This window comes from Aspergillus stella-maris, assembly GCF_047715825.1.
Source record: "Aspergillus stella-maris strain CBS 113639 unplaced genomic scaffold BDV14scaffold_53, whole genome shotgun sequence".
Lineage (NCBI taxonomy): Eukaryota > Fungi > Ascomycota > Eurotiomycetes > Eurotiales > Aspergillaceae > Aspergillus > Aspergillus stella-maris.
The window spans coordinates 80,245-106,242 of NW_027396847.1; the positions used below are offsets into that span (position 1 = coordinate 80,245).

General features: G+C 50.0%; 8 protein-coding genes across 8 annotated transcripts; 4 read left to right on the forward strand and 4 right to left on the reverse strand.

Moving 5' to 3' along the window:
* Window positions 1-7,274: 7,274 nt before the first annotated feature.
* Window positions 7,275-8,903, forward strand: BDV14DRAFT_191671 (uncharacterized protein; the record flags this gene model as incomplete). The annotated part of the gene is made up of 4 exons (XM_073771521.1): window positions 7,275-7,856; window positions 7,917-8,236; window positions 8,295-8,740; window positions 8,791-8,903. 4 exons carry the CDS (start codon window positions 7,275-7,277, stop codon window positions 8,901-8,903), a joined length of 1,461 nt encoding a protein of 486 aa, XP_073625240.1.
* A 2,312-nt stretch (window positions 8,904-11,215) lies between these two features.
* On the reverse strand, window positions 11,216-13,672 carry BDV14DRAFT_178667 (putative glycosyl hydrolase). Its single transcript, XM_073769626.1, has one exon. It carries the CDS (start codon window positions 13,374-13,376, stop codon window positions 11,508-11,510), a length of 1,869 nt encoding a protein of 622 aa, XP_073625241.1. The 5' UTR covers window positions 13,377-13,672; the 3' UTR covers window positions 11,216-11,507.
* Window positions 13,673-14,543: 871 nt separating this feature from the next.
* Window positions 14,544-15,121, reverse strand: BDV14DRAFT_202936 (RBM8 family RNA-binding protein; the record flags this gene model as incomplete). Its single annotated transcript, XM_073774163.1, has 2 exons — window positions 14,544-14,774; window positions 14,870-15,121. 2 exons carry the CDS (start codon window positions 15,119-15,121, stop codon window positions 14,544-14,546), a joined length of 483 nt encoding a protein of 160 aa, XP_073625242.1.
* Window positions 15,122-16,112: 991 nt separating this feature from the next.
* BDV14DRAFT_202937 (uncharacterized protein) lies at window positions 16,113-16,917 on the forward strand (the record flags this gene model as incomplete). Its single annotated transcript, XM_073774164.1, has 2 exons — window positions 16,113-16,117; window positions 16,182-16,917. The coding sequence occupies 2 exons, from the start codon at window positions 16,113-16,115 to the stop codon at window positions 16,915-16,917; spliced, it is 741 nt and encodes a 246-aa protein (XP_073625243.1).
* An 811-nt stretch (window positions 16,918-17,728) lies between these two features.
* On the forward strand, window positions 17,729-19,514 carry BDV14DRAFT_202938 (alpha-amylase; the record flags this gene model as incomplete). Its single annotated transcript, XM_073774165.1, has 3 exons — window positions 17,729-18,622; window positions 18,675-19,170; window positions 19,432-19,514. The coding sequence occupies 3 exons, from the start codon at window positions 17,729-17,731 to the stop codon at window positions 19,512-19,514; spliced, it is 1,473 nt and encodes a 490-aa protein (XP_073625244.1).
* BDV14DRAFT_178672 (Bax Inhibitor family protein) lies at window positions 19,403-20,762 on the reverse strand. The gene is made up of 2 exons (XM_073769627.1): window positions 20,161-20,762; window positions 19,403-20,105 (listed from the first exon to the last, which is right to left on the reverse strand). Exons 1-2 carry the CDS (start codon window positions 20,688-20,690, stop codon window positions 19,622-19,624), a joined length of 1,014 nt encoding a protein of 337 aa, XP_073625245.1. The 5' UTR covers window positions 20,691-20,762; the 3' UTR covers window positions 19,403-19,621.
* Window positions 20,763-20,801: 39 nt separating this feature from the next.
* On the forward strand, window positions 20,802-21,837 carry BDV14DRAFT_108881 (EKC/KEOPS complex subunit CGI121/TPRKB). The gene is made up of 3 exons (XM_073765640.1): window positions 20,802-21,190; window positions 21,241-21,363; window positions 21,410-21,837. The coding sequence occupies exons 1-3, from the start codon at window positions 21,032-21,034 to the stop codon at window positions 21,722-21,724; spliced, it is 597 nt and encodes a 198-aa protein (XP_073625246.1). The 5' UTR covers window positions 20,802-21,031; the 3' UTR covers window positions 21,725-21,837.
* A 1,437-nt stretch (window positions 21,838-23,274) lies between these two features.
* Window positions 23,275-24,843, reverse strand: BDV14DRAFT_108900 (uncharacterized protein). Its single transcript, XM_073765641.1, has 4 exons — window positions 24,639-24,843; window positions 23,948-24,583; window positions 23,829-23,894; window positions 23,275-23,776 (listed from the first exon to the last, which is right to left on the reverse strand). The coding sequence occupies exons 1-4, from the start codon at window positions 24,741-24,743 to the stop codon at window positions 23,519-23,521; spliced, it is 1,065 nt and encodes a 354-aa protein (XP_073625247.1). The 5' UTR covers window positions 24,744-24,843; the 3' UTR covers window positions 23,275-23,518.
* Window positions 24,844-25,998: the final 1,155 nt, after the last annotated feature.

Below are 25,998 nucleotides of genomic sequence, written 5' to 3' on the forward strand. Positions count from 1 at the left end.
GGATGCGCAAGTCAAAAGAACCGTCAGGGTCAGAGCCACCACGAAAAGAGAGATGTGGAGGAGGAAAATGTATCCGACTAGGATGACAGAGAAACAAGAGTTGTTTGGGCTTTGCAGCAATAAAATGAAGATCCTTGTAACCGTGAAAGCAGGAGTCGGAGGAGCGGTGGAAGTAGGAATATTGGATTGTCGTTGTCTGCTGCTGCGTACGGTAATCTTGCCTCTGATCACTGAGACTTTTCATACAGAAGTACTGAAGTACCGTATCGTAACCCCGATACCGCTAGGCTAAACCGTGCTAGCGCCAACAGAGTGGTCCCCAGCAGAGACTCGTGGCCGCCACTGAACGGACCCCAAAAGGTACCATGTCCGCCATGCCAAAGAGCCCGACACCACATGAGCTGTCTCAAACGCGCAAGTCACGGCTATTCCTGTATCCTCACTATAATCGCCTCCCGTCTGCGCGCGCCTTGCGGCAGGGACTGTGTCTGTCTTTAGGTTTGGTCCGCGGGCGGAGGTTGGAGGCGTTTGTTGGCCGGAGTTCCGGCGGCCATCCACGGTTCTTTTCGCGCGTTCCAGGATTGAAAGCCCCTTGGTTCACCAACTCCCACAGTCCCAGCTGGGAGGGGGCGGCACTGGCCAACGAGAACGCCCAGTCGCGGGATACACGGTGATCCTCATCATCGACCGCTAGAGCTGTAACTACGCAATATGATGAAGATCGAACCCAAACGACCAAGGAGAATCATGAGCTTGCCTCTTGCGACCGCTTTGTTGCCACAGTCTGACTCTGCGCCCTGCTTACGGAGTCCTCTGTGTGGACTGTTCTGATGCCATATGGATGGATACCTATAGTCAGTCGCCTCCGCGGCTGCCTCCGAAACAGCGAAGGACTCAGTAATATGACATTCCTTTTAGTTCGCCTTGCCAATGAGATCGTGCCGAGGTGATCGTTGAGAATATGGGGAAGAAGAAGCCATTCCGTCTCGGTTACGGGGTGGCTGAAATAAAGGTCTCATGCTCAAGGAATGATGAGGTCACGCAATGTCGATCAGCGATTCAACGGACTGTCGCACGGGATTCTTGAGAACTGTTATTCGACGCTCAATCGCGCAAAAATATCACGAGAATATCAGAGGCTCAGTGTCGAGACCCCATATTCAGTGCCAGTGTGCGATCATTGCACCACACGGGTGGTACACACTCCAATTACAGGTTACAACTCCGTGCTGGTTTTCTCAGCTCGTGTCGAAAGGGCTTCCCAGTTCCCAACTTCCCACCCGTTGGCTACAGTAGTTGCCAGACGACATTTGAACGGGCTCCTGTTGGTCTGAATTTCTTACACGGCAGACGATGGGAGTGGAACAGAAAGGTCCCTCGGTCTTGCCTTGTCCCTTCAGGCCACCCGCTAGCAAGCAAACGTTTCGTAGGGAAGCGATCGCTTCCCGCAGCGGCGTCACTCAACTTTGAAGCTCAAATTTCATTGATCTGTGAATCTGGAAATGATGCTCGGCTGGATAGAGTCTCCCCAACCCATGTCCTGAGACGTAGATCTGTAGCCACCACTTGGATACAATCAGTTTTAAGATTAATGGAGATGGGCGTCAGTATGCACAAATGCTTTAATTTGCTTGGCTGAAGTTCAAAAATTGGCAGGTCGCAAGTCCCTAGTGCAGGAGGCGTCTTCCAGTTAGTGGCTCGCAAATTGCCCGACCCAGAATAGCGGGTACCAAAGACCAATATGGCAACTGGAAGTTGCAAGGGGCTTGGGAAGGAACAGAATTTTCCTCTGAGTTCCTCTCTCGACTCGGACTCAGCTCGGAGTGTCCCTTGCGCTTGGTGTGGGCCTGGCAGCTCCCCGTTCATACCTTCATCCCTTCCATCGGCGTCGTTGGCTGATCGGTATTTATTATTACTACTACCAAATGTCAACTGTTCCTCATCGGATGAAGGATTCAACGGTAGAGCACATCATGCATAAGGCTCCTCATTGGCCTTTGGACACCGTTTCGCTAGCGAGTAGCGACCCCTCATATTTAGGACTACAATTTATAGTGTACAATGCTACAATTACACTGTACCACTACTACCGAAGCTGACAGTGGCCCGTCAACTTTCCAGTGCACCGCCATTTGCTCAGCCTGACCCATCGACTCGGCATCGGCAAAGACAGAAACAGAATTTGTTTCAGACACTTTGTCTGGGGCAAACCTCGAGATACGTCATTTTCCGACAGGGCTGCAAGTTGGCGACAAAGAAAAGCAGCTGATCATCGCTCCACCGCTAGGACCAGGAATTGTGGTTTCCTCTGCACCTGCCGCTGGCCGCAGGCGCAGTGTCAACGTACATGAGCCCCATCAGGTGAAGACTCGCGGAACGTTTCCCCGGTTGTTCTCCCACCAACTGACAGTGGGTGGGCAACAGAATGCTTTTGAGCATTAACGACCTCTCAGGCGCTCAGACTCTCGCAGGCCACGTTTCTGTATCGCTGGCATGGCTTGACCGACAACGCATCTCGAGTTCCCATCACGGGAAGTTTGACCCCTCCCTCTGCGGAAACCGTTAGGTATCAGCCTCCCGGACTGGGGCTTGGAGCTGACGACGAGGACAACAATCAAACAACGGCAAGGCGAATAGTTCGAACCACTTGCGGCCGACAGTGTCGCCCCCGCATTAATATAGGCGACGGCAGCTTGTGACAGATGGGATAGTCAGGGCCGTTTGATTTAAGAGCAACCTCGCTCACCGGATGTGGATAAAGCGCTCTCCAAGACTGGGCTACCTTCAAGAAGCTTGTAGTCTGATGTCTTTCTTTTGCTTTCCTTCCATTGCTATCTTGACCACGGCCTGAAGCAGCAGACGCGAATTCCGCATGATGGAGTGGTAAAGTACACTAATACCATACAGAACGGATTCTGTATCAGAGTGCGGTGTAGGACGGGTAAGATATACAACATTACGGTAAGGAACTTCCACTCGGGAACGTCCCATGAGTTCCGCCGCCGCGTGACTCGCGGGTCTTCTCCACCGGGCTTCTGCATTCCTCAATTCCTGGTTGCTTCCATACTTCCATGATCCATGTTTGAGGCAACAATCCAGGGCAGCTTCTGTCTCAATAGGCTGCTGTTTATCTGCGACACTTCTATTCGCTTTTGCTGAAGCAGCGAAACCCATTAAAAGCATCCCCACTCCGCAAATGAAGCTCGCCTGCAGCATCCCTGCCTGGCTGATAAAGAACGGTGCGTCGATCTGCAACCGGCCACTATTGGCTACTAAGATCTCCCAATTCGGAGTCGACTACCTTTGTTTTCGTCCGGAGATATCCAGTTGCGGGACTCATTTCAGGGTCAAGAGCAGCGGAATAGAGAGTTGATGTGTCTACAAGAGATGAGATCTCGTTTGCATCCGGATCAGTATTATTGACCATGATGCAGCCGTGCTCATAAGGCTGATCACCCAATCAGTCGTTAACGGAGCTCGCCGGCGACTTCCAGTAACATTAGCTGTCAGTTTGCAGCAATATCGAGGGTACTCAAAGGGTCAAATCTACTCAGCAAATAAACTCAAGCTTAAGTATAACCTCAAAAGGTTATGTACACGTACATCGGCGAGAAGCAGGCAACCATCAGCATTCGCAACATCTAAGCACTCTTGGTGAATCTGACAGATAAGCAAGCAGCTGGAGGTCGCAGAACCCTGTCTTCAATCGCATCTTGATAACCCCACTCGCGATGCATGTGGCTTTCGCGCCCAACGCGCTGGGTTCTTATCTTTATCAATTCAATCTACAGATACAGATACAGCGTTCAGCTTGGCCGATGGACCCCGGCCTTGTTATATCTTGAGTTTCCGGTCCAAATGGATGCGGCACGATGTAACCTGGACAGGTTCGTATCTACGGGGTACCTTTGCCCTTGGGTGTCAGTCTCAGGTGCCTCGTTTCGACTGTATACAGGAAACGGCGTATTCCTCACATCGCGTATTATCATTTCGAGCACCCCAATGATCCTCAGCTCTCGCATCAAAAGATCTATTCCCTCAAAGATCGGGAAGACTGAAGATTGAATACTGAAGAGAGTGCAAAAAAGCAAAGACTACACCCACTGCTGTCCATCCCGCAATGCCCCTCTGTCGGTAATCCACTAAGCACCTCAAACCCCGTGAGGGACGAGGAAAAACCGAAGACGCGCGAAGCGACAACCAATCACCATCATGCCATCGAAAAGAAATCACATCGTGATTCTAGCGCGGGACTTTTCTTTCTAGCTTGTGCTAGTCTGCTAGCCTACCGCCTCTACTCCGTCGACTAAGGATCACTGGGCCAGCCACTAAGTCCGAACAGAGCAGGTCGATAAACTTCAGCTTAGCTTAGCAATGCGTTTCCGACTCCCCGAGGTCAACCTTGAAATATTATGGGCCGACGGCATCTGACACCACCAATTACGGGCTCTCATTGCTTCCTCAAGAAACTCTCGAGAGTTCAACGGATTAGAACCTTGAATAACACGACTGGGTTTAACCGCTGAGTTTAAATTTCTCCGGCTTCGGAATGAGAACGCCGGCTTACTCTTGGTACGCGCTATGTACACTAAGCTACAGCCATCGTGGATTCGTGATGCAGTCCCATTCTTATCCCGAGCGTTGAAGGAAAGGCTTCAATTCCACGAGCCCTTATTCTTCGCTCGCCAGTCGCCAGACACTAGAGAACAAGGAGGTGTATTTTCTGCGATGTTGGTTGAGTAACGCAAGTAGCAGACGTCTGACAATATCTGTTGCTGATGTCAACTCTAGTCAGATTGGAAATGGGACCGACGCGATGGGAGATGCAGCGGATGCTAGCGGTGCACCACCCTCCTTCCACTCCTGTAAACGTCGCAACCCGATATCTGCACTCTGCAAGTCATCTCAGCTTACTTGGGGCCGTTGCAACTTGCGAGAATTTGACCAACAGAGCATTTCTGAGGTGATGCGTGGTGAGCAAACTGTAAGACATGCATTGCTCGAAACGGGCGATATATATACATATGTATATATGTCCCTATACGAACTTGATTTTCTAGAGCGACCGTGACTTTCCCCTTCCGGATGCTGCCGCTTTTACGAGGGTGCTCAGGGGCTTGCTCAGTGAGCACTCAGGGCTATTCAGGGCGCGCAGTGATAAGTCACGTGCACCCTAGTTGCCCACCCCTCTTTATTTTGCACAAGTAGTTTGATCATAGTGCCACATTCACCATCCCAAATACCCACGCCCGTTCCTGGAGCCTGTTAGAATGGCTGGACGGCAGCCAATCAATCAGGCGCCTTGCCAGTGACACGACAACGCTAGGAGGAATGTTATTCCGACCCGAGCGCGCCCATCGTCCCCCGGAAAGGACGATGAGGACGCTGCGAGACCGTGCCGGTCGTCCTCAGGACAGGACGACGAGCACGCGGAACGGTCGTCCCCCGCGGGCCCCCGCGAGGACGAACGGGAAAGGACGATGAGGGATGGTATATAAGGACGCTCACTACCCACCTGTATTTACTTTCTGCCTCTCGTGCCTTATCTTCAGTTTACAGTAACATAGTCAGATCGCCAGTACGAACCAAGTTACTATTGCATCTTCTACTTTGCTCTTCTTCTTGATATCAAATACCTAAGGTCCGACTCGACACTTAGCAGGACGACCCTGACCTTATCTGACAAGGGTACTGACCACCCTCTTGAATTAACACATTCAATAGTGGTAACCCATTCCCGATTTCCTGGCTGTATAAGCCATGGTTTGCCAGGCATTTCTGCTCTAGAAACCACCTTTATTGTTGCAATAAGACCCATAGCAAACCTAGTTTCATCAAAGTTATAGATATCTTCATCCTGGATCCCCCACTCATCTTTAACCTTTTGTACCTCATTAAACTATTAACCAATAACCTTAGGAACTTCGCAGAGTGCTCTCTGGCGATTAATTCTTCTAGCAAATTTTTGTTTTAACCTCCAGTCGCCGTTTAGTAAACTCAGTAACCCAATTCTTTCCAATTGGTCGGGATGGAGTTGAGGATTCAGCATCCAGTATGATTTAAGCCATCTCCCGTACCTGGAAGGACCTAGGGGGGGCGCCATGTATATCCAAAGATCCTATCCATCCTATTAATGCCTTCCCCTGGCGTTCAGATAGCCTGTGGTTGTGGTTGCGGAGTTCTGCTCGAGAACGGTGTCCCTTTAACTGATCACGTAGGGTTTAAGGGGGTAGGTTGTAGGCGCGTATAGCTTGCTTAATATTAAGAATTTTTCCAGTATTTAAATCGCGTATCACGCATTCGATCCTGACCTCTTGCTCTATCAATTCCTGCTTCGTTTTACGCGGTTTTCGTGGCATGGTGGGTTGTTGAATTTCAGGGGTGGTAGACGCGTTATAAATTTTGAGGTTCTACGGCGGACCCGGGAACTACGGTGGACCCGGGAAAAACGTTAAATCTAGCTTACTAAGTAATGACTAAGCAAAGTCGACCCTAGCGGCAGGCGGTACCGGAGGGCAGTATTCCCAAGCAGTAACATGACCAGCGGGTCACGTGCCTTACCGCCCTCACTTTCTGCCCGGTAGTTATATAGTTAGTTTAGCCGATAGGCCACCAACCAATCAACCATCCATTGCATACCAAAAAGGTACTAATGTGGCGTCACTCTCACATGCCACTCCTTCCGCAATGGACTTCCACTAGGAACGTTCCTGCCTCGTTATTACCATATCACTTATTCTGCGATCATATGGCCCTTTTCTACCCGGAAACTCATACATAATGGCTACCTGGCTAGGGTGGCTTTTAGGCGCGTCAAAAATAGCGAAGGAAGATGATCAAAGGAATGTGATTACAATGTTCGGTCCATGCCGCGTGACGATTCAAGAAGGGCGTTTTCACTGCTCTTGCAAAGCAGGCGTCCATTTACACTCATCCGCATCCATTGACTTGAGCGAGCTGTGCTCAACGTGCGACCATCCCTTGGTAGAGCATGAAGATGTCCCAGGTACATTATGTTTCATACATTATACAAAGTACACGTGCTCATCTGTTCTCTTCTTTTAGATCACTCGTTTGATTTGGCCCATAAGCTTTCCACACTTGAACCAAAACCGACCAGTTCCTCTTCGTCTGTTTCTGCTATACAACTTGCAGATACGGGGCTCTCCAATACCATATCCCCGCGAACGAGGTCTATTGAGACGCTCGCCCGTCTAATTGATGAGCATGCCATGATCCATGTTCGCGGAACGCCGGCATCGGGTAAGAGCACAATGGCAAAGCTTCTTTTCCGGCATTATTCTCGACATTATTTGACACAGCGACGGCCAAAAATTGTCTTTATTGCTGACTGGAAAGACTGGGCGGAAAACAATATGGACACTGTTGGTTTTCTGGTTCGACAGTGTCACCAACTAGGGCACAAGATTCAGAGAGCAGAATTTTTGAATGAGGCGAATGACGACCTCATTTTCATCTTAGACGAAGCGCAGGTAACTTATTCTGATTCCTTTTTTTGGTATTCAGTAATCAAAGAGCGCCTCGCCGCCACCAAAGGCCCGCGGTTTTGCCTATTTACATCGTATGGCAGCCCAAGTACCGGCTCTCCTGATTATCCGAAAACAACCACCCCACCAATTCTGAAAAGGGAGCAAAGAATCTCATTGATAGCCCCTCACGATCACGTTGGGCATGATCTCTGTTTATTCTACAAACAAGAGGAATTTAAAGATGCTGTAAAAAAATGGGCTGACCACACCGATCACACAATCGATGAAGATGTCGTGAGCTACATTTTCGAACAGACAAATGGACATCCTGGAGTTGCGGGAGCGATGCTCCGATATGTGGCGTTGGTATTTTTGCAATGTTCTCGAATTCCGGTATAATTACCGTGCTAATGTTATGTCTAATAGTTTTACCGAGATCATCTCAAGCGGTCTGGCGTTTCGCACATAACATACCAGCATGTTGGCGACGCGTTAGAAAACAATCGCGAGTTGTTCAAGTTCCTTAATTATGATGTCGCGGGAAGGAGCCTTCCATCAAAAGCGAGACTGCAAGGTATTGACCCCCTAATTGTCGGTGTGCTGCTGCGCATCTTGACCCATGGGAGCCTCGAATTCAATAAGAATGATGATGCGTTGGAAAAGTGTTTCAGACTGGGCTTCATTCATGTCGACGAGCCTGAAGAAGGTTATATGGTCTGTGTTCTGCCCTCTTTCCTGCATGCCCGGTAAGTTGCTGTCTCCTAGTCACATCCTTTGAACCACTTCGAGGCTTATAAAATGCAGCTTTGTTGAATATACATATGGCCTGTCTATGATGAAACCTTTCCCGGTCACTAGCTATCCCAATATTGAGGCCTTAGCTTTGAAAGTGTTGCAGAGGTTCTCGAGGACGATGCTTTGCATGGCGGAACGGGGCCAGCGATATGGCCCTTCTGGGAAGCCACGTCCTGTTGAGGCGGCCTATCAGGATGAATTCTACAGATGTTTTGCTGAAGAAGTCGGCCCAGGTGTAGGTATTGTTTCTGAAAGGTCATGCGTCGGTCAGGGCCGCATTGATTTCCACATGACCACCCCTGGCTGGGGATTCGAACTTCTACGTGACGGCGACCGGCTTTTGGAACATTGCAAAAGATTCGAACCACAGGGAACTTATCACCAGTCCATCCAACAAGGCCTACTCACCGATTGGCTGATATTGGATTGTAGGCGCTCAATCCCTCGCAAACTTTGTAAGGACCTTTATTTTCTCTAGTGGAGTTTTCATGACTGACGTCCAAAGATTCAGTGCCCAAACTATGGCGGATAATTTTCTCCCAAGATTATTCCCGCGTTCGAATCCTAAATTGCGACAACGAAGAAATTCATCCCGAGTTTTTCTTAACCAACCATTGATGGAACGCAGAATCCCTCTTTCTCTCCCTTTGATTGTTTCTGCCTTTCGTGTGATTCTGATGACTCTATGACTTTTTGATGACCTCTTGATGACTATATGATTTTCTTCTGTCAGGATTGTTCCCACATTGTATATTTTTGTATGGGCTAGGCTAGGTCGTTTGATTTGTGTATATCTCTTGCTTGCTTTTACCGTTATAGAGCAAGCTAAGTAAGATTATTCTATGCGGAAGATACACTAACTAGATCATTCCGGTCATTGATAATGAAAGAGGCAACACTAATAAAGAGTTCTATGGTTTGCTTGTACTAGTTTTGAAGCAAATGATGGTTTGGAGGTAGTCTAGCAAGTCCCAAGGCAGCATAGACATGATCATGCGGTTTAGTCTTTGAATATGTAAGAGTGGCCAACACCTGAACAAAATCTGAGGAATCCTGTTTTCTAAACCTTTCTCGAGCGTCCCTCACAGCAAAGATGTTGGAACCCCAAACATTTGCATCAGATGGCACTGCTTGTTTAGAAGCTAATGTAATTCGGCGGCCCAAAAGATTGGCCCTGGCATACTATATTTCCCACGGAACACAGTCACTTCTGCTGCTGCTGCAACTTCCTGGATAACCCATGCTCTGCCAAATAGAGTTGGAGAAAATTCCATCAATTTCTCTCCAAATCGTGTCCTCATCAAACTTGAAGGTTGTATCATCATCAGAAGAGAAATGGCGTGCGAAGCGACATGAGAGATGCTCATGGGAGGAAGGTTGGAAGCAGGGAAGGACACGGTCGGCAGGATGGGACTTATAACTGGGGAAAACATGATGGTCGAGGGGGGTGCCAAAAAGGCATCTGTCTGCAGCGACCGCCGCGAGAATTATTGGGAAGATAAATTATTATGCAATAAAAGGTGAAAAGTCCCATGCGAAACTAGCGTCAAGAGACATGAAACCCGCGGCCTGCGTAGAGGGAAAGCCCGTGGTCGTGGGAACACGCTCACCTGATGCCAAGACGGGATTAGTAGCCCTTTTCGACCGCTTGCTAACCGTCACATTAGTAAATCAAGTTTAACAAGAAGTCACTTCTGAATCTATTTCCCCGGAAATCAGCTTATTGTAACTTAGTATAAGATAAATACTTCAAAAATACCCCTGAAACTGCATGATTTATACATTGTTGGGCAGGTCACGGGTCTTGGCAAATTTATCATGTTTACATACCCATGGGTACCCGCGGTCATGCCGCAGCCTAGTCCTAACCAGTAAGCCTTCGTGACAATTGGTTCCATGGCCTCAATATTTTCCGCACGGCCTTGCTTGCTCTTGGGATTTTTCAGACTCCTTGGAGCCCTGGCCTGGATCCTAAGATAATGTTCTTGAGAGCCAGGAGCACACTCCCCAGACCTATGGTAATCTCCGGAGCAAATTGAATCTTCATGGGCGCTTAGTTTACCCCACTGTCTCTGGGGAGAAGCTAGCATGGTAAGAAGCGGAGCAGCAGGAATGATGACCTCATTTCCCTGTTTCATATAATGCCACCGCTTTCCTGAGGGGGGTCCGGATTCCGGAAAGAGTACCTGGTATCCATGTACAAAGTCGGTCAAGCCCAAGATCGGGATTCAAGAGCACTCGGTAGCCATTGGAGACTTGGAGCATAAAGGCTCCATCTAATTTCCAGCGTCATGGAAACTCGTGGAGACCCCTTTCCCGCCTCTTCGGTAATTGGTATGGAGATTTAGGTGCATGCTCGTCGCTCGATCACCGAATATATATCTTGGATACCTAGCAACATAGGGACCCTTGCTAGTCTACAAAAAACGGAATACATTGCTAGTACCGTGTACCACGAGTTTATCATATACAACCCCTTCCAAAGTCATATCAATCACAGAAAACAAACACCTTGCGGAGTGGAGATGTACATACACCTCACTCCCAGTCGCAGCGAAATTACCTACTAAGCACTCAAAGCACCACCACATCTACATCTACATCTTCCTTCGTAGTACGGAGTCCAGAATTGTAGCAACCCCATCCCATTCCATTCCCATTCCATCTCGGTAACCTCCCTCTCTAACTACCTAGCCCGGGCCAACCGCTTAGCTCAAGCCTCCCACCTATACTACCCAAAACCATCCAATAACTTGACTTACCCGCGGACCGCCCAGCGCTTTCGACACCCTGGGCGGTGAAAACGGTATTTACCTGCGTGGCTTCGCTGGCTTTTAGTGTTGGCTAATCAGGTTTCTCGGATGCGGGAATCGATGAGTGTTATGGGCTGGGGTAAGATGTTATGATCACCTTTGGCTTGTGAAGATGATGTTGTGACTTATGAGCGTTTTATTATATTTTCGGACTGGGGTGGGTAATAGGTCATGAGATAGGTGGTGGTATATACGACTGGAGGTAGTATTAATGAAAGTCTCGTATAGAGCACTGTGTTAAGAATTACTGTATGGATGTTTTTATGTATTTAGTCGGGTCTCGGTAGGTATTGCCGAGCTAGGGTGCAGACGCAGTACTTTGCATACTCAATGCCGTTGCCACTGCCCAGAGTCTATGCACGACGAACCCAATCTTCCAATTCCCAGAACTTGCCAACTTCCAAGCTCATCATACAGCTGCACTCTGAAGATGGCCGGACAAGGATGGTGCAGTCTTCCATTGCCATAACGCTCTCAGCACGGCGACTCCACCCGACTGCGTCTCGACGGTTCGTCCTCGGCCGCGGTCGTTATATTCTGGGTCTTTCCCTTCTGGTTCAGCGTCTTCAGCGTCCTCTGTATCTCTCTTGGCCTCTGCCGCCGGGGCAGTGGAGTTCGTCTCGAAATATGGAGGTGCCGAGTCAGGGTGGTTACGGTAGTCTGTTGCGCCGTTGGGAAGAGGGCTATTGTGCGAGGTGCTCGTCTCGCTCTGGTCATCGATAACGCGGTACCGCTTCCCCCACCATGTGCCAAATTTGCCTTCTTCGTTTCTCGTGACGAGTGCTGCCTCGGCATTGCGCTCGATCCAGGGCCGGTACGTGCTGCACAGATCCTGGTGCCATTGGAAGGTATGCTGGAAGGCTTCGTCCTTGAAGTATGGCTGGGTGCGGAGGAAGCGCTCCTCCTGCGGCCGGAAGGGTCGGCAGAACTCGGCGAAGTGGTGCCAGAAGATGCCCTTGAAGGTTTGACCGTCTTGCGAGCAGTCGCCGTTGGCGTCGCATGAGTCTTCGATAATACCCGCGCGGCCGAGCCCGCTCCATTTCTGGTCGTAGATGTTGGGCCAGCCCGTTGCGCGCTGGACGTTCTGGATAAGGGTGTGTCCGTCTGAGAGGTATGAGCCTTCACCGGTGGCTAGCCAGAGACCCCGCAGACCGCTGAGCACGACGCCCTGGTTGTATGTGTATACCATTGTGTTGAGAACGTCGCATTTCTTTGTACCTGGGTGGTCGGGCCCTTGGTAGCCGCGGATGTGGAATCCGTCGCCATACAGATTGAAGATACCCGTCATGTTCGAGTTCTTGAGCCAGCTGTATGCCTCTTGCGCTATCTCGAGATAGTACGGATCATGGGGCAGGCCGTCGCCTAATTCACGGTTACTGGTGCCCTCGCTGGTGCCCCCCTCATCGGTGTCCTCCACAAAAGGCGCATCGATCTTGTCACCGGGGAAGTAGAGGTACATCCCAATGCTCGCGGAAATGAACAGCTCATTCGTGATAGCATTCTTATAAGCGCCCAGATGCGGGTTCCAGATCATGCCACCTCCACAAAGCGTCCTGTCCCACCCCTCCGAAGCAAGCTCATAAAAGATCCGTACCCGATGCGCAGCCGACGCTTGGAACTGCGTCCCATGCCATGGCCGTCCACCAGTCCTCTCCGAACCTTGAGAACCCCCATAATGCAAATCCGAATGCAGCACCTGGAACTTGATATTCTCCAACCACCCGAGCGTAACCCACAACATGTCATCGTACGCCTGGTTTCGCAGCGCAAATGCATTCTCACCGAAATAGAAGGTTGTGACTTGCCCGAAGAAGCGACTAACGAGGTTCTCGAGCGCCACCGAGTTCGTCGTAATGGGATCCTTCGCGCCAATATCGACCCCTGTAACATTCGCCAGCAGATTACCGAGTTGCTTGTCGTCTGTAGACGTGGTCAAAGCAGCGATGGTGGCAGACACATGCGTGCCGTGCACAGCCCTAGTCCAATCGTTGCCGCTCGGCCAGGTGCCCTCCCAAAGAACGAACCAGCTGTCCTGCATTACATCGAGGGCGGTTATGAGGTCGCGCAGCGTCTGTTTGGAGTCGTCTGTCAGGAGCACCAATTGCTCGTGGTTCTGGTTCTGGACCTGGGCCGAGGCCGCGGCCGGGTCTTGGTCTGCATCCCGGGAGCCATAGACGGCGTTATGCAGCGTTGCGTCTTGGACGAGAACCCGCGCGTGAGATCCAACTAGGAATCCTAGTAATAGGAGGCTGCATAATGGCTTCAGTAAGGATGCCATTGTAAAAATATGGAGATGTGCGACTCCTTCCCCTCACGAGAGCCGCCCGGCGTAGACAGCGATGTCGTCAGTACCGAGTGGTGGATAAGAGCGATAAGGTTCGAGGTCGAGGACTGTGGAGGACCCGAGATGCGGAAGAATAGGGAAATAAAAAGATAGGGAAAACACAAGAAGAAAATTCCCAGGACAGAAGATGAGGTCAGGGGAATCTCACATATCTCGATACATTCCCCTACGCGATCGAGGTGGAGGTGGGCAAGAGTGAAATGCGAGAAGCGGGGAGAGCTGGGCTGAGCCTGCCAACTTTTTGGGGGCGCTTGGGGCACTTGGGGGACTCCCGCTGCTGGAACGCCCTACGGCCTCTCCGACCCTCCCGACGTCAGTGGAATGCTCCGCCTGACTGGCTCATGTCGCAGGAATGCTCAATTGGCTTGATATCTTGATATACTGAGATACCCTCTCGGCCGGAAATAATAGGGTTGTTCGCTTGACTTTCTATTGTTCAGCCTCGAGTCCTTCTTGGCAAGTCGCATCACGCGGCTCTCCACGCGTATAACCCAGATCTGGGGTAATCTAATGCCCTATAGATTGGACCGAAGGTTCGGGTGCATGGACGCCATGTAGTGAACGAACGATCAAACGCCAGTCACACTGTTTCTTTTACATTGTTCCGCACCAAAGCCGAGAGCTGATGCGGGGTAGGAAAGCCATATTTTGAGGTCACACGACTCATTGTATTGCTGCGTGGCCATCACGCGGGGATCTTGACAATATTAACTAGATGTAAAGACAATTTCATATCGTAGAAGTAAGACTAGTGGTGTCATCCTATGGTGTGCGTTAGCGGACGTTAGAAGAGAAGTAAACGGAACTGGACTCCAATACCAGACTAGTCAATATACGTGACGCCGACGAGTATGCCCCAATATCTCATCCAATCCGCATATTTGCGGTGTTCGAGAAAAGTCAGGGATATCGTCGGCCGCCGTCGCTTTTCTCTCGGGAAGACTCCTGAGCCAGAACCGGAAGTCGTTATCAGATGGATGGTTGCAAGTGGCCGGCCGTCAGCTGTGACCACAAAAAGCGAAGCCAAAATAGCGCGCCGAAAAGAAGATATTAAGATGGGTCGTCTGAAGGTGGTTGCATGAATGCTTCATGTATGGTATCTTAATCCCTCTCACCCTCAGCACCAGGGCTGCGGCTGCGGTCACGGCTCCTGCTGCGGTTGCGTCCACCACGACCACCTCTCCCTCCGGCCTTGCCCTTGTTATTCGATGGCGGAGGCCGCACAAAAGCGTAGTCGACTTCAATGGTCTGGTCGAGCAGCTTCGACCCGTTCAATTCCTTAATGGCCTCGGCGGCTTCAGGGAGCGTTGAGTATTCGATCAGTGCATAACCCTATCACAGAAAAAGAAGACAGTCAGCATTCGTAGCAGAGAAGAATTGAACCACAGCTTCCTGCAAAGACAGAGCAAAGGTATAACTGAACATACCTTAACATAACCCGTCCGCCGATCAAGGTTAAGACTAAAGTTCTTGATCTCGCCATAGTCCGCAAACAAGTCTGTTACGTCTTCTTCGGACGCCTCCTCGTGGATATTCGTGACGATGATAATCCAACCTTCGATACTGCGCACCGCGACGGCGCCGGTCTGTGTTCGGGCATCGGTCCCTCCGTTGCTTGTTTGGGTGTCGGCGGTCTGCTCGAGGGAGATTGGGGGGTCGACTTCCATTTCGCCGGACATTTTGGCGGTTCAAGTTGTGGGAAGCGTTTGCTGTGAGCGCAGAAAGAAATCGATTGCGTAGATGGTGGGAGTTTTGGTGATGTTGAGGTTGCGACGGATTCGATCGACTGAACCTGGACGGAGCTTTGGTGTGATTAGGTAAGCGGTATGTACAACGTCTGGTCGCGAGCAACTTCTTTAAGCAATATTGAACTGCACATGCACATTCTCATTGGGTTAGAAAGCATGCGTGTGGCTCATTGAGAAGATAACAGAGTTGTTTGTCATAGCTTGAGGGCCTTGTGTTTCGGGGTGGGCTCCTCGAGTCTGCGGTTTTAGGTAACTATAGGTAGGTAAGTGTTGCCTTAGGGCCCCATATGTCCTTGCGTTTCCAGGTCTCGTGTGTATGTCTGCCTTTTGAGGTGCTTGCAGTGCTTGCGATAATATTACTTGGTCTGTCAAACGTATTTGAGAGCTCTGATTGGTCTTGATGTGATCAATATCCTTCACTTGCTTTGTTTACTGAATCTGCTCAAGATGCTTGAGATATTAGAGATGCTGAAGCTAAGCATGCTTAGTCAATAATATATTTACAACTCTTGGGTTGCTTGTGACACGTTTATAGTTCCTTAAGACTTTCCAGTCCTTATTCAGCTTTTCCACCAATATTAGTAGGTTTAGAAAAAGCCCCATGTCCACTAGACTTCTAGCTTTTTTTGGACAGCCATTGCTCCCTTTCATAAAGTGAACATCTACCAAACATAGCCTGGTTGATAGCCTGGTCGAGACTTTCTGGTTGTTCCATGTGCTGGTGCATTTCCTGTGGCTAAACACCTCACCTGTGAATTAGTGAAGTGATCTCTTTCCATAGCAACACATAAAAGATGATGCTCTTCTCCACCTTGTTCAACTTTTCTTTCTTGAAGCATCTCACCAAGAAAAAGAAAAAGAACAGCATTTGTTGTGTGTTGAAAGCGACATTGTTGAGGTATCCATACTTAAGACCTTCAAGATGTTGTGGTAAGTTCTTGATCTAATTCTCCACGACAACACTCAGATGCTGACGAAAACGCACACACAGCGACGACCCCAAGTGCCTTTGCCATCCACGTCCGAAAAAGCCGTTTCAGAAGCTTGAACTTACACTCCGTGGCTCAAAGCCTGAGGAGTTCTGCCATCTCCATCAAACCGGCGCGCAACTCGACATTGTGTTTGACTTCATTGCAAGTGGCATCTCCTTGAAAGAAACCATCGGTGACCCAACTGCCCGAAAGGCAAACTATTTGATATGTCTCCAGCTCAACTCGACGATGTGGCGCTTTGACAACCTGAAAGGCCTCGCCGATAACTCCCTCCTCCTATCCTTCTCAATGCGAAGCTCGTTCTGTGCTGCGTGGGGAAAACACAAATTATCGTACAAAGAGAAGTACCAAGGCTTCTCGCCAAACAGATTCGAGAGCAAGCTGTACAGCAACTTCTATCAATGCAACTGGTCGGAACAGCATCTAGAGCTCCGTCTGCCGGCGGAACGCATCGTGGGTTGGAAGACGGTGGCATTGGTTCTTAGGACATTCAAGTGCATATCGGAGGAGAATTATTGTCATATGGTGAAGATGGAGACAAAGGTGGGTGTTGCGGGATTAGACTGGAAAGCGATTGAGTCGTACGTAATGCCGAAGAAGAAAGAGGAGAAGAAGGAGAAGCCGGTCCGTGTGATGTTCTCTGAAGAGGATAGGAAGGCACACTTCATTCTCGAGAAGAAGAAGGTTGCGGCGAAGAGAGCTTTCAGCAGGCGGGCTGTTCTCATGCATCGATGAGCAGCAGGATGTAGTCGAGAACCGACATTATGAGATACGGTCAGAAGCAGAAAACGTCAAGCATGAACGGTGTTGAATGCGTTGCTTACCTTAGGAGGCTCTCTGCCATACGGGAGTCGTTTGGAACATTGGGTCTTATGGTAATAATAATTCAAGGGAGGATTTAGGAGTCCTCTGAGTCCACAGTCACAATAAGGTTGACATGACGACTGAGAAAAAATAAAGAATTCTTAATTGAGGTGTTGTTCTCACCATGAAGTTGATAAAGCATTGTTCACTCAGAACAATCCTATGGGCAAATGCCCGCTCGGCGTAGTCTCGTGAGCAGATACTAGGTGAGGTACTGCTCTTTCCACTTTCTCTTTCTCTCATCACCTTTGCACCTTCCGCACAGGAGCCTGGTCTCCGACAGTTGACGCAGTTGATGAAGGACTTATGCATCGCACCAAGCAGGTGCAGCTCGAGTGGACGGCTTTTCCACCGCCAATGACAAGAGCAATATCCCTACTATGCGCTCTTGCAACCAAGTTTTCCAAGTGAGCCCCCTATGCTCCTTCTCTGAATGTGTTATGCATCGTCCCATGACATCCGAGACTCCAGCTCCGGTGCCGACGCCAAACATTTGAAGTCCTCTGTCAACATACGCTGAGAGACACTTATCTCACCTCGTTCGTTCTGACCCACCCGAGAGATGCAGCGGCACAGCGACCTCATGCAATGGCTTTATACCGCTATATTTATGATGATCTTGTCCACCCCGACCATCGCAGCACATATCGATATCTGGAAGACAAGGTCAGTCTATCAAACCATGACTGACCGATTTGCCCGCACAGACGGGTCGACGACTCATTTCTGTAACCTCACAGAAGCTCTCCGCTGCGGCGGGACTTGGAGGGGAACGATCAATCACCTGGACTACATACAGGACATGGGTTTTGATGCCGTCATGATCTCCCCAATTATCGAGAACTTTGAAGAACGAACCCCCTACGGTGAAGCATACCATGGGTACTGGGCGCAGGACCTGTACTCGCTCAATCCACACTTTGGAACGCATGAAGATCTACTAGAGTTGAGCCAAGCTCTGCATAACCGGGGCATGTTTCTCATGGTGGATACTGTCGTCAACAATATGGCCCAGTTTACAAAGGGTGGCAACTTAGGAACGGATGTCAACTACTCAGTTTTCAATCCCTTCAATGACCAAAGCTTTTATCATCCCTACTGCCAGATTGATAATTGGAGCGACTATGCACAGTCTCAATACTGTTGGATGGGAGACAACTGGGTTGCTCTCCCGGATCTAAACACGGAAGATGAACGGGTGCAAACGATGCTGGAGATGTGGATCCAGCAAATGGTATCGACCTACTCAATTGACGGGCTGCGCATCGATGCAGCAAAGCATATTACTCCAGGCTTTCTCCGAAAGTTCGAAGAGGCGGCTGACCTGTTCACGTTTGGTGAGGTATATGAAAGAAGCGTCGAAATTATTTGCGGCTACCAAGACAACTTAATGAGAAGCGTCACCAACTATCCGATATGGTTCGCTCTTCTTGACACTTTCACCCAAGGAAATATAGATTCCCTTCCGAACCAAGTCGAGGCTATGAAGAACAGATGCCCGAGCGTAACGGAGCTGACTATCTTCACTGAGAACCATGACATACCACGGTTCGCCAGCTCGAAGGACGATATGACAGTAAGTCTCTTTTCATTCCCCTCGAAAGCCCCACCTAAAGAAGCATCAACAGCTAGCCAAAAACATCATAACGTTTACTCTCCTTTTTGACGGCATCCCGATCATATACCAGGGCCAAGAGCAGCACTTTTCCGGCGACCGAGACCCTTATAACCGCGAAGCCCTGTGGCCCTCGTCCTACAACACGTCCTCTCCATTATACAAGACAATAACCACGCTGAATGCCATCCGCAAACACGCCATTCGCCTTGATCCAACCTACTACCCGAACTACAATACGTGGCCCATTTACCGCGGGTGGTCAGAAGTCGCCTTCCGCAAGGGCAACGATGGCCGACAGATTATCATGGTCCTCTCGACGCAGGGAAGTAATGGCGGGGCGTACAGCATCCGCATGGCGAACGCATTTCATTCCTCAATCACTGTGAGAGACGTGCTTTCTTGCCGGACGTGGACGGTTAATGATGCTGGCGAGTTGTGGCTTGATATGGACAAGGGCGAACCGAGGGTGTTATTCCCGGAGAACATGATGGCGGGGAGTGGGCTTTGTGGGTATTCTAATGGAAAGAGTTCGGGTCTTTTGAACAGATCTTACCGCTTTCCCGAGAACGAGGGAGTGACTTCTAGTGGCGGACTGCGCACTGCATTGAAGATGAAAGGGTTGTGGGTGGTACTGGGTTGGGGGATGTTAGGGCTGATTTCTATGGCATAATGCTAGTTGGGGTCCACTGGCTTTAGTATCTACACGAGACAGTACTCTTACAAAAAAGCACCAAGGATTCCATAACAATTTGTTTATGATTTTCTAGCTGCTATAGAGAGTGGTGATTTCACTTTCGATCTCACAAACAGTGCAGGCAGAGCTATTGAAGAACAAGCTCTCCAAATTTAGTTATGTTACATATGAAAAGTTATAATGAAAGCGCGCCATATCAATATCCCAAGCTAAAGCAGTACAAAATTCCGACCCGATTAAGGTCGAATTATAATTCAGCAACCTTAACGGCGGTTGTTGTTGCGCATGGCAAGAATCTGCACCATACGGATGAAGATGTTGATAAAGTCGAGCTCAAGCGAGATAGACTCGTTAACAACATCCTTGCGGACAATACCGCGCTCAGCGAGACGAGCGTGGTGCAGAATCTTCTGGATATCGTAGAGGGTGAAGCCACCGAAGACAGCAAGACCACCGTACAGCCAGATCTTCTCAGACCACATCAGGGTGCGGGTGGCGGTGGCAGGGAGGACCAGGGGAGCGAAACCAGAGAGAGCAACGACAGCAACACCAGCGAGGAGAGGGCCACCGAGGTAAAGGTACTTCTCCTGCTTGGCGGTGGCGCCGATGAAAGCAATGGATCCCATCATACCGACAGTGTAGAGACCGGCGCGGGCGAGGATGGCGGGGTGCATGAACATGAGCGGTGCGAGAAGAGCGGCCTGCGTAACGTTGAAACCAGCCCAGAGACCGTACTTGACGAGGTAGCTGCAATCATTAGAATGGATTCGCGAGTTTTTGAATTGAGAACGAAGATACTCACTTATCAGGAGACGTAGCCCGGCAACCGATCATAGTAGCGAAGGAAGCAGCAAGACCAACACCAGCGACAAGCCAAGGGTTCGTAGCCATCAGACGGTAAGACCAGCCGCTCCGGTGCAGAGCGTTAGCAGCGATACCAATGATACCAATACCAAGTCCAGTGTGCATAAAAGTCTCGTTCAGATAGCTCCGTTCGTAGAGCGGCATGCCGCCGTCTTCACGGGTCTCGCGGTTAAAGATCATGTTCGTAGCCAGGATAGTTCCACCGATTATGGCAGCGCCGTAGATCAGGCGCTGAGTGAGGTCGCCCGAGGACGCACCGGTCGATTGCTGCATGTAGGTGCGGCGGAAGGCATTGTGGAAGGTCTGGCGGGACTTTGTGAAGACGGAAGAGGCGGGAGTGAAAGGGTTCTTGGGCTGAGCAGCGGGTTTGAATGGCGAGCTGTGGATGAAGCGGGCGTTGTTTGCGGCCTTTGGGATTTGACGAAGGGCCATCGGTACGGCGAAGGGGCGTCGTAGGAAGAACGCCATGCTTGCGGATGCGACTCTGACGTTGATGTCAGAGATCTTGATGGGAGCTCCGAGGTATTTGAAGTAACAGAGGAGAGCCAGTGATATCACCTGCTTAGTACTACGGCGACCCGAACGTTCGAGAAGTGAAGTCACATGATTTATATATGTGACTAATCATCGGCCCTAGCTTTGTTAACTCCGGCGGCATTCTATCGTGGGGTTGTCCCGAGCTTCGCATCAAAAAAGTTACGGTGATAACAAACGCTTCTCCCCGTTATTCGCCTCTAGAAATTTCGGTCAAGATTGACAGTGACTCAGAGGCTGTTGAGCTACTTTTCATTCAATCGATTCCACCCACAATGTCGTCGCCGCTCGAGACTATTCATCTACCCCACCTCCCCTCATCTCTCGAGGTTCATGCTGCGCTCTACAAGGATGTACAAAATGCTCCTTACCTACGACAGCAACTTCTGGCGGGGAACGCGGACTTTGAGTATGCTTTGATTGATGCGAGCATGGTATGTCTTATAATCAAGCCAGGTGCTCGCCAGCATACTCATAAATCCAGGTCCTGTCTCGATCACACGCTCTCTCAGCAGTCTTTCGCGCCGTCAATGACTACTTGAACGTCCGTCTCAAGTCTCGCAACATTCACTCAGAGATTGTGTTTTCATTCAGCTCAACGAACAATGTACGTCACCCATTGCCGGCAAATCTATTACAACTAACGAGCCTAGATCGCCGATTCCTTCCGCAAGTTCGGCATCAGCGATGCGACAACCAGCCTGCTGGTAATCAAAGTTTCTGTGACCCCCGAAATCACGCATGATACTGTTGCCGCACACCTCGCGCAGAATATCGAGGGGACACCGGTCTCGTTTGACGACGAGAAATTGTCTGGGATCTCCGACGTGGCGAAGATCAAGAAGGCTTATAAATTGGGCGCTTTACCTTCGACTCCTGCGGGTCAAGCGAATGGTACAGTTGATAAGGCAAAGCGACGACTCGAGATTTCTGTGTTGGGTGCGATTGCATTGCGTGGAGCGACGTGAGGGCTGTTTTTCTCGAAAACCGCCGGTACCGCATATTCCGCTCTTCAATTTTCTCGTACCATGGTCAATATACTGCCTGCCTATGCCTCTAAGTTGGGGGACAAGCCAGGATGGGTTGAACTCACACAGCGCCTGATCTACAACTATCTGGATAGGAAGGAAAGAGCGTTCGCCCCCCGCCGCAGCGGCTGCCATTCGTATCTTCCTCGCAAAGGGAAGTCCTCGCTACACTGCTATATCCGGAAGGCGCGACTTCGTCGACAGATAATAAGGAAGGTGCAACCGGCCCCTTCTTGATCGCGCCTTCCGCGCCATGAACCTGATAGACAACGAGACTAGGAAAGCGCGGCCATGGAGACCCTGTCCTAGCCCTCGGAACGCTGCATGGAATTGTCCTCCGGCTACCCTACTCCAGTCCCTTAGTGCGCCTAGCATCACCTAGTGATACTCTCTACCTCAAATTGGAATCATCAAGCGAACATCGACTGGCCCTAACGTGTTCACCACATCTTAGTTACGTTCATCCCTTCGCTTCGATCAACGCATATGAAGGATTTGATCCTGCAAATCGTCCCCAGTCCCCACGTAGGCTTTTCTAGGTAAGGCCGACCAATTCCATAGAGGGGAATTTTCGCGGGAGGGCCAAACCGGAGGGCCGTGGGCCCGTAGGACTCCAAGCCGCAAACAATTTTTCCAAATCAAATCTCAGTAGCGTCCTCCGTAGTAGTTGAACCTTGTGCAGTACAATCCACCCGATGATCTCCCGAAGCCCGGCCGATGGTGATTGTGAACCTGCCATGTCAGCTGCAGGATCCTGAAATTGAATCCTAGATTATCGAAATTGAAGCGGACGACATTTCCATCTCGGGCAGGTGCTTAGAGCGGTAGGGTATCGGACAAAAATAGGTCTTGAGTTTGAGGCTGGTCTTCAATCCTGTTGAGGGAGGCTTTATTTAGAGTTCAGATCGGAGTATAGAACTTAGACCTGGACTTAGACAAGGTGATTATGCACATGCACTGCACTGCACTTGACAACGCCCTGCCCTGGGGCTGTTACTGTGTTTGGGGCTGGTGAGCGGCTGGGCAGTGCGCGTAAACTAACCAGGCGGAGCTAAATGCAGTGCACTATAGTCAGGTCAGCCAGCACTAGCAGGGTTGTATCGCATACCGGGACTCCGAGTCTCCGACTACTGCATCTGCAAGTCATAAATAGTATCAGGTACATGACGTGCGATGTGCGTTGAGATCTTGAGACAATAGACAATAGAATATCACTACAGGTGATAACATAGCCCCAGATTCGGCTTTCAGGAAGTTAGTCCGTTTGCAATATTTTGTAGAGACGATCACAGCCCCGGAAGATGGAATCGACGCCAAGGGCACCGGCATTGGGCAGACGAACGGGTGCGTAATTTTAGTAACCCGCTGGCCACTGAGGGCACCGCGGGTTCTTCTCCGTGCCTTGCTCAGCCTAACATGATCTTGATTTTGATAGGCCACTAATTTGGTAGCGTGTCTATGACTCCTAGGGCAATTTGATTGGATTGGTTCTTGAAAAGAAGATAAATATACTGTAACTATATGGTGTAGTGGTAGATAGTAGCATTGTAGTAAAGAGCGTCCACAGTATGGGTATATCGTAATGGGGAAACAATGAAACAAAACAATGTGGAAAGCGAATCAAAGTCCCAACAATGCGAATGCAACGCGCGGATGCGATCGTAGGCCAAACAAGCGAATAAAAGTGTCTATAGAGCAAAAAACAATAGTATGAAGGGAACGGAAATTGACATGCTAGGACCTCGTTGTCTTGGGTCTTCTCCTTCCTCTCGCCGTCTTCGTATCATTCTGTGATGGATTTGCTTCGGTTTCTCTCGTCGAATTAGCTCTTCGTCGCTTGCGTCGAGGCCCATTTGTTGCTTGATCCTGTGTTTGTTGATTAGTGTTGTTGTGTTCCTGCTCTCCTCGCTCGCGCGCCTCCGCTTCAAGCCACTTTAACTGTGCCTCGCACTCCTGTGGGGAGAAAGTATTTGTGGCTCCTAATTCTTTCATCTACCTATCTGTCAGCGAGAATTTTGGTGCTCTACATGAGGCGATAACCCACTTTTCGTGATATCAGCTTGAATTTCTCCCGCTCCCAGAAGTCTCTAGCACGCAAAAGTACGTGAACCTGAAGGAATTAGTTTCATTGGAGGCCATATGAATGAGAGGCCACTCACGCACATCATGCTCTCCCCATCTGCGTGCCTTTTGAGCATTTTCTCGCCGGCGCTTTGCGCCCATTTGCAACATGGGCTCTTTGAGGTCGTTTCTGTTAAATCGTATTGAACACTCTCTCACGACTTCTTTCCACGGAACTTTTAACACGGTGCGAAGGTATTCCACATAATCGTACATATCATCGTCATTCGGGTTTCGTCGTCCTTTTCTAGGCGCCTGTGCTCGTTGCGAGTACGTGGCCTCCTGTAATCTCTGCTGCTCTGCTATACGCCTGGCTTGCTCTGGGTTTGGGGCAATGGTCACGGGTACATCGCGTGTGGCGGACTGGCGAGATGCTCTGCGGGTCCTCCTCCTGGAAGATGGCGCTGGAGATACTCTACTTTCGTATTCAGTTGGTGCAATCCCAAGACCATAGGGCGCATTCTGTGTTAGCTCTCTTGGGTACGGCGTCGTTGTGATCCCGAGGCCCATAGCATTGGTAGACACAGGGTACTGGTACTCTTGCGAGTGGTGACTGACGACTGGACTAGTCTGAGTATGGGCGTATGAGCCACCCGGAAGGCTCGCCGGTGTGAGAATCGCCGGATTCTGATATGCAATTGGTGCATTGTATGGATTGCTGATTGCTTCGTATGATGACTGCCATATTGGTTATTACAGTGATCAATGTCATTTAAGGATTTATAAGACTTACTGGCCAATGCGCCATAGTTCCATAGTAAGGATCCATCTCGGGCTCTTGCGAGTCTGGCTGAAACGACATTGGTCCGTAGTACTCGCACGGGGACTGGGTGAACATAGACGAGTCAATCAGGGTGTACCTGTAGGCGCCGAAGTGAGGTTAAGCTAGAAGAGAAACGATGAAACAGATTGTGAAACGAAGTAGCAGGGAGGCCAATATAGAGGGCGGCAAGAGGTAGATGTTCGACGAATGGACTGAATCCCGAAGGAGTACAATGCAGTTGATAGACAATGTTGATTCGGTTAAGTATACCTCTGCATGGACGAAGCAGTAGCTGGTGACAGAAGGGGCTCAACAGTGGTGTTGTGGAAGGTTCATATACTCTCAGATCGATATCAACAAAGCCCAAAAAGCCTTGCAAGGCAAAGCCAGAATCATGAAGTTCTTCTTTCAACAACAGGCTCAGAGAGCTTGAAAATATGTGTGATGAGTGCCGCCCACATTACCGTGCCACACAAGCCCTCTCCTAACCAGAGGCCGAGGATGGAAGATGAATCTGCATTTAAGCGCCCAGCTATTCCAGGGACGGGTCCGTTTTCTAAAAAGTCATCTTGCATCTTGCACAATGACATGAGAAAGTACTAGGTCGAATCTAGCCCCCAATCTCCGGGGCTCAGACACTGCATATTATTTCAAGGCCCACCGTGCCCATTCTTGACAGAGGCCAAGCCAGGACCGATCGAGGACCCAGGGCTTCGGATCGCCAGGGGTGGGCTAGTAGGACTCGGAACCTTGAAAGAAGGTGACAGTCTTAGCGCAACGGAGCACCTCAGCCAACGGCCCTAATTTCACAAATCATGTGGCTGTCGCTGGATTAGCGCTAGAAAGAAGGAATCACCAGCAGTCGCCAGTCAGCAACAAAGAGCTTTGAGTACGCCAACGTAGATCATCCGAAGAGGATTCCAACGGCCATCAAAGATGAATGAAGACGACGGCGATCATGGTGTATTGACGTCTGTCCAGCTACGATAGGGATGGATGCAGTTGTAGCCCCCAAAGGCCGCAGTCGAGGCGGAAAATCTTGGTTTCATTATGAAGAGCTGCAATTGTAGCTAAGGAATCCTTGGCGTCGCGCGTAGAATGGGCACAAGACCAAACGGAAAGATTTCAAAGAAGCTTCGAAGAGCCGGCCTCTCAAGTAAGCCAGTCGTGGGTGAGCGGACTGAGTCGTGCTTCTTTTCTTATTGCGGCTGTAAACCCCATGTGGATAAGGATGCACCGCCCAGGATTAAACCCGGGTTAGCGTGCATTTGGCGGCCCTCACTTGTCCAGGATCGAACCATAAACGAACGCAATTAGACGCCCAGGCTGA

Coding starts and splice junctions, on each gene's coding strand:
- BDV14DRAFT_108900 (XM_073765641.1), bottom strand. CDS start 24,743: ATGTTCACCCAGTCCCCGTGCGAGTACTACGGACCAATGTCGTTTCAG. Junction 24,584..24,638: donor GAACTATGGCGCATTGGCCA/GTAAGTCTTATA, acceptor CCAATATGGCAG/TCATCATACGAAGCAATCAG. Junction 23,777..23,828: donor TCAAGCTGATATCACGAAAA/GTGGGTTATCGC, acceptor ACAGATAGGTAG/ATGAAAGAATTAGGAGCCAC.
- BDV14DRAFT_108881 (XM_073765640.1), top strand. CDS start 21,032: ATGTCGTCGCCGCTCGAGACTATTCATCTACCCCACCTCCCCTCATCT. Junction 21,191..21,240: donor CTTTGATTGATGCGAGCATG/GTATGTCTTATA, acceptor TCATAAATCCAG/GTCCTGTCTCGATCACACGC. Junction 21,364..21,409: donor CATTCAGCTCAACGAACAAT/GTACGTCACCCA, acceptor TAACGAGCCTAG/ATCGCCGATTCCTTCCGCAA.
- BDV14DRAFT_178667 (XM_073769626.1), bottom strand. CDS start 13,376: ATGGCATCCTTACTGAAGCCATTATGCAGCCTCCTATTACTAGGATTC.
- BDV14DRAFT_178672 (XM_073769627.1), bottom strand. CDS start 20,690: ATGGCGTTCTTCCTACGACGCCCCTTCGCCGTACCGATGGCCCTTCGT. Junction 20,106..20,160: donor CGGGCTACGTCTCCTGATAA/GTGAGTATCTTC, acceptor TAATGATTGCAG/CTACCTCGTCAAGTACGGTC.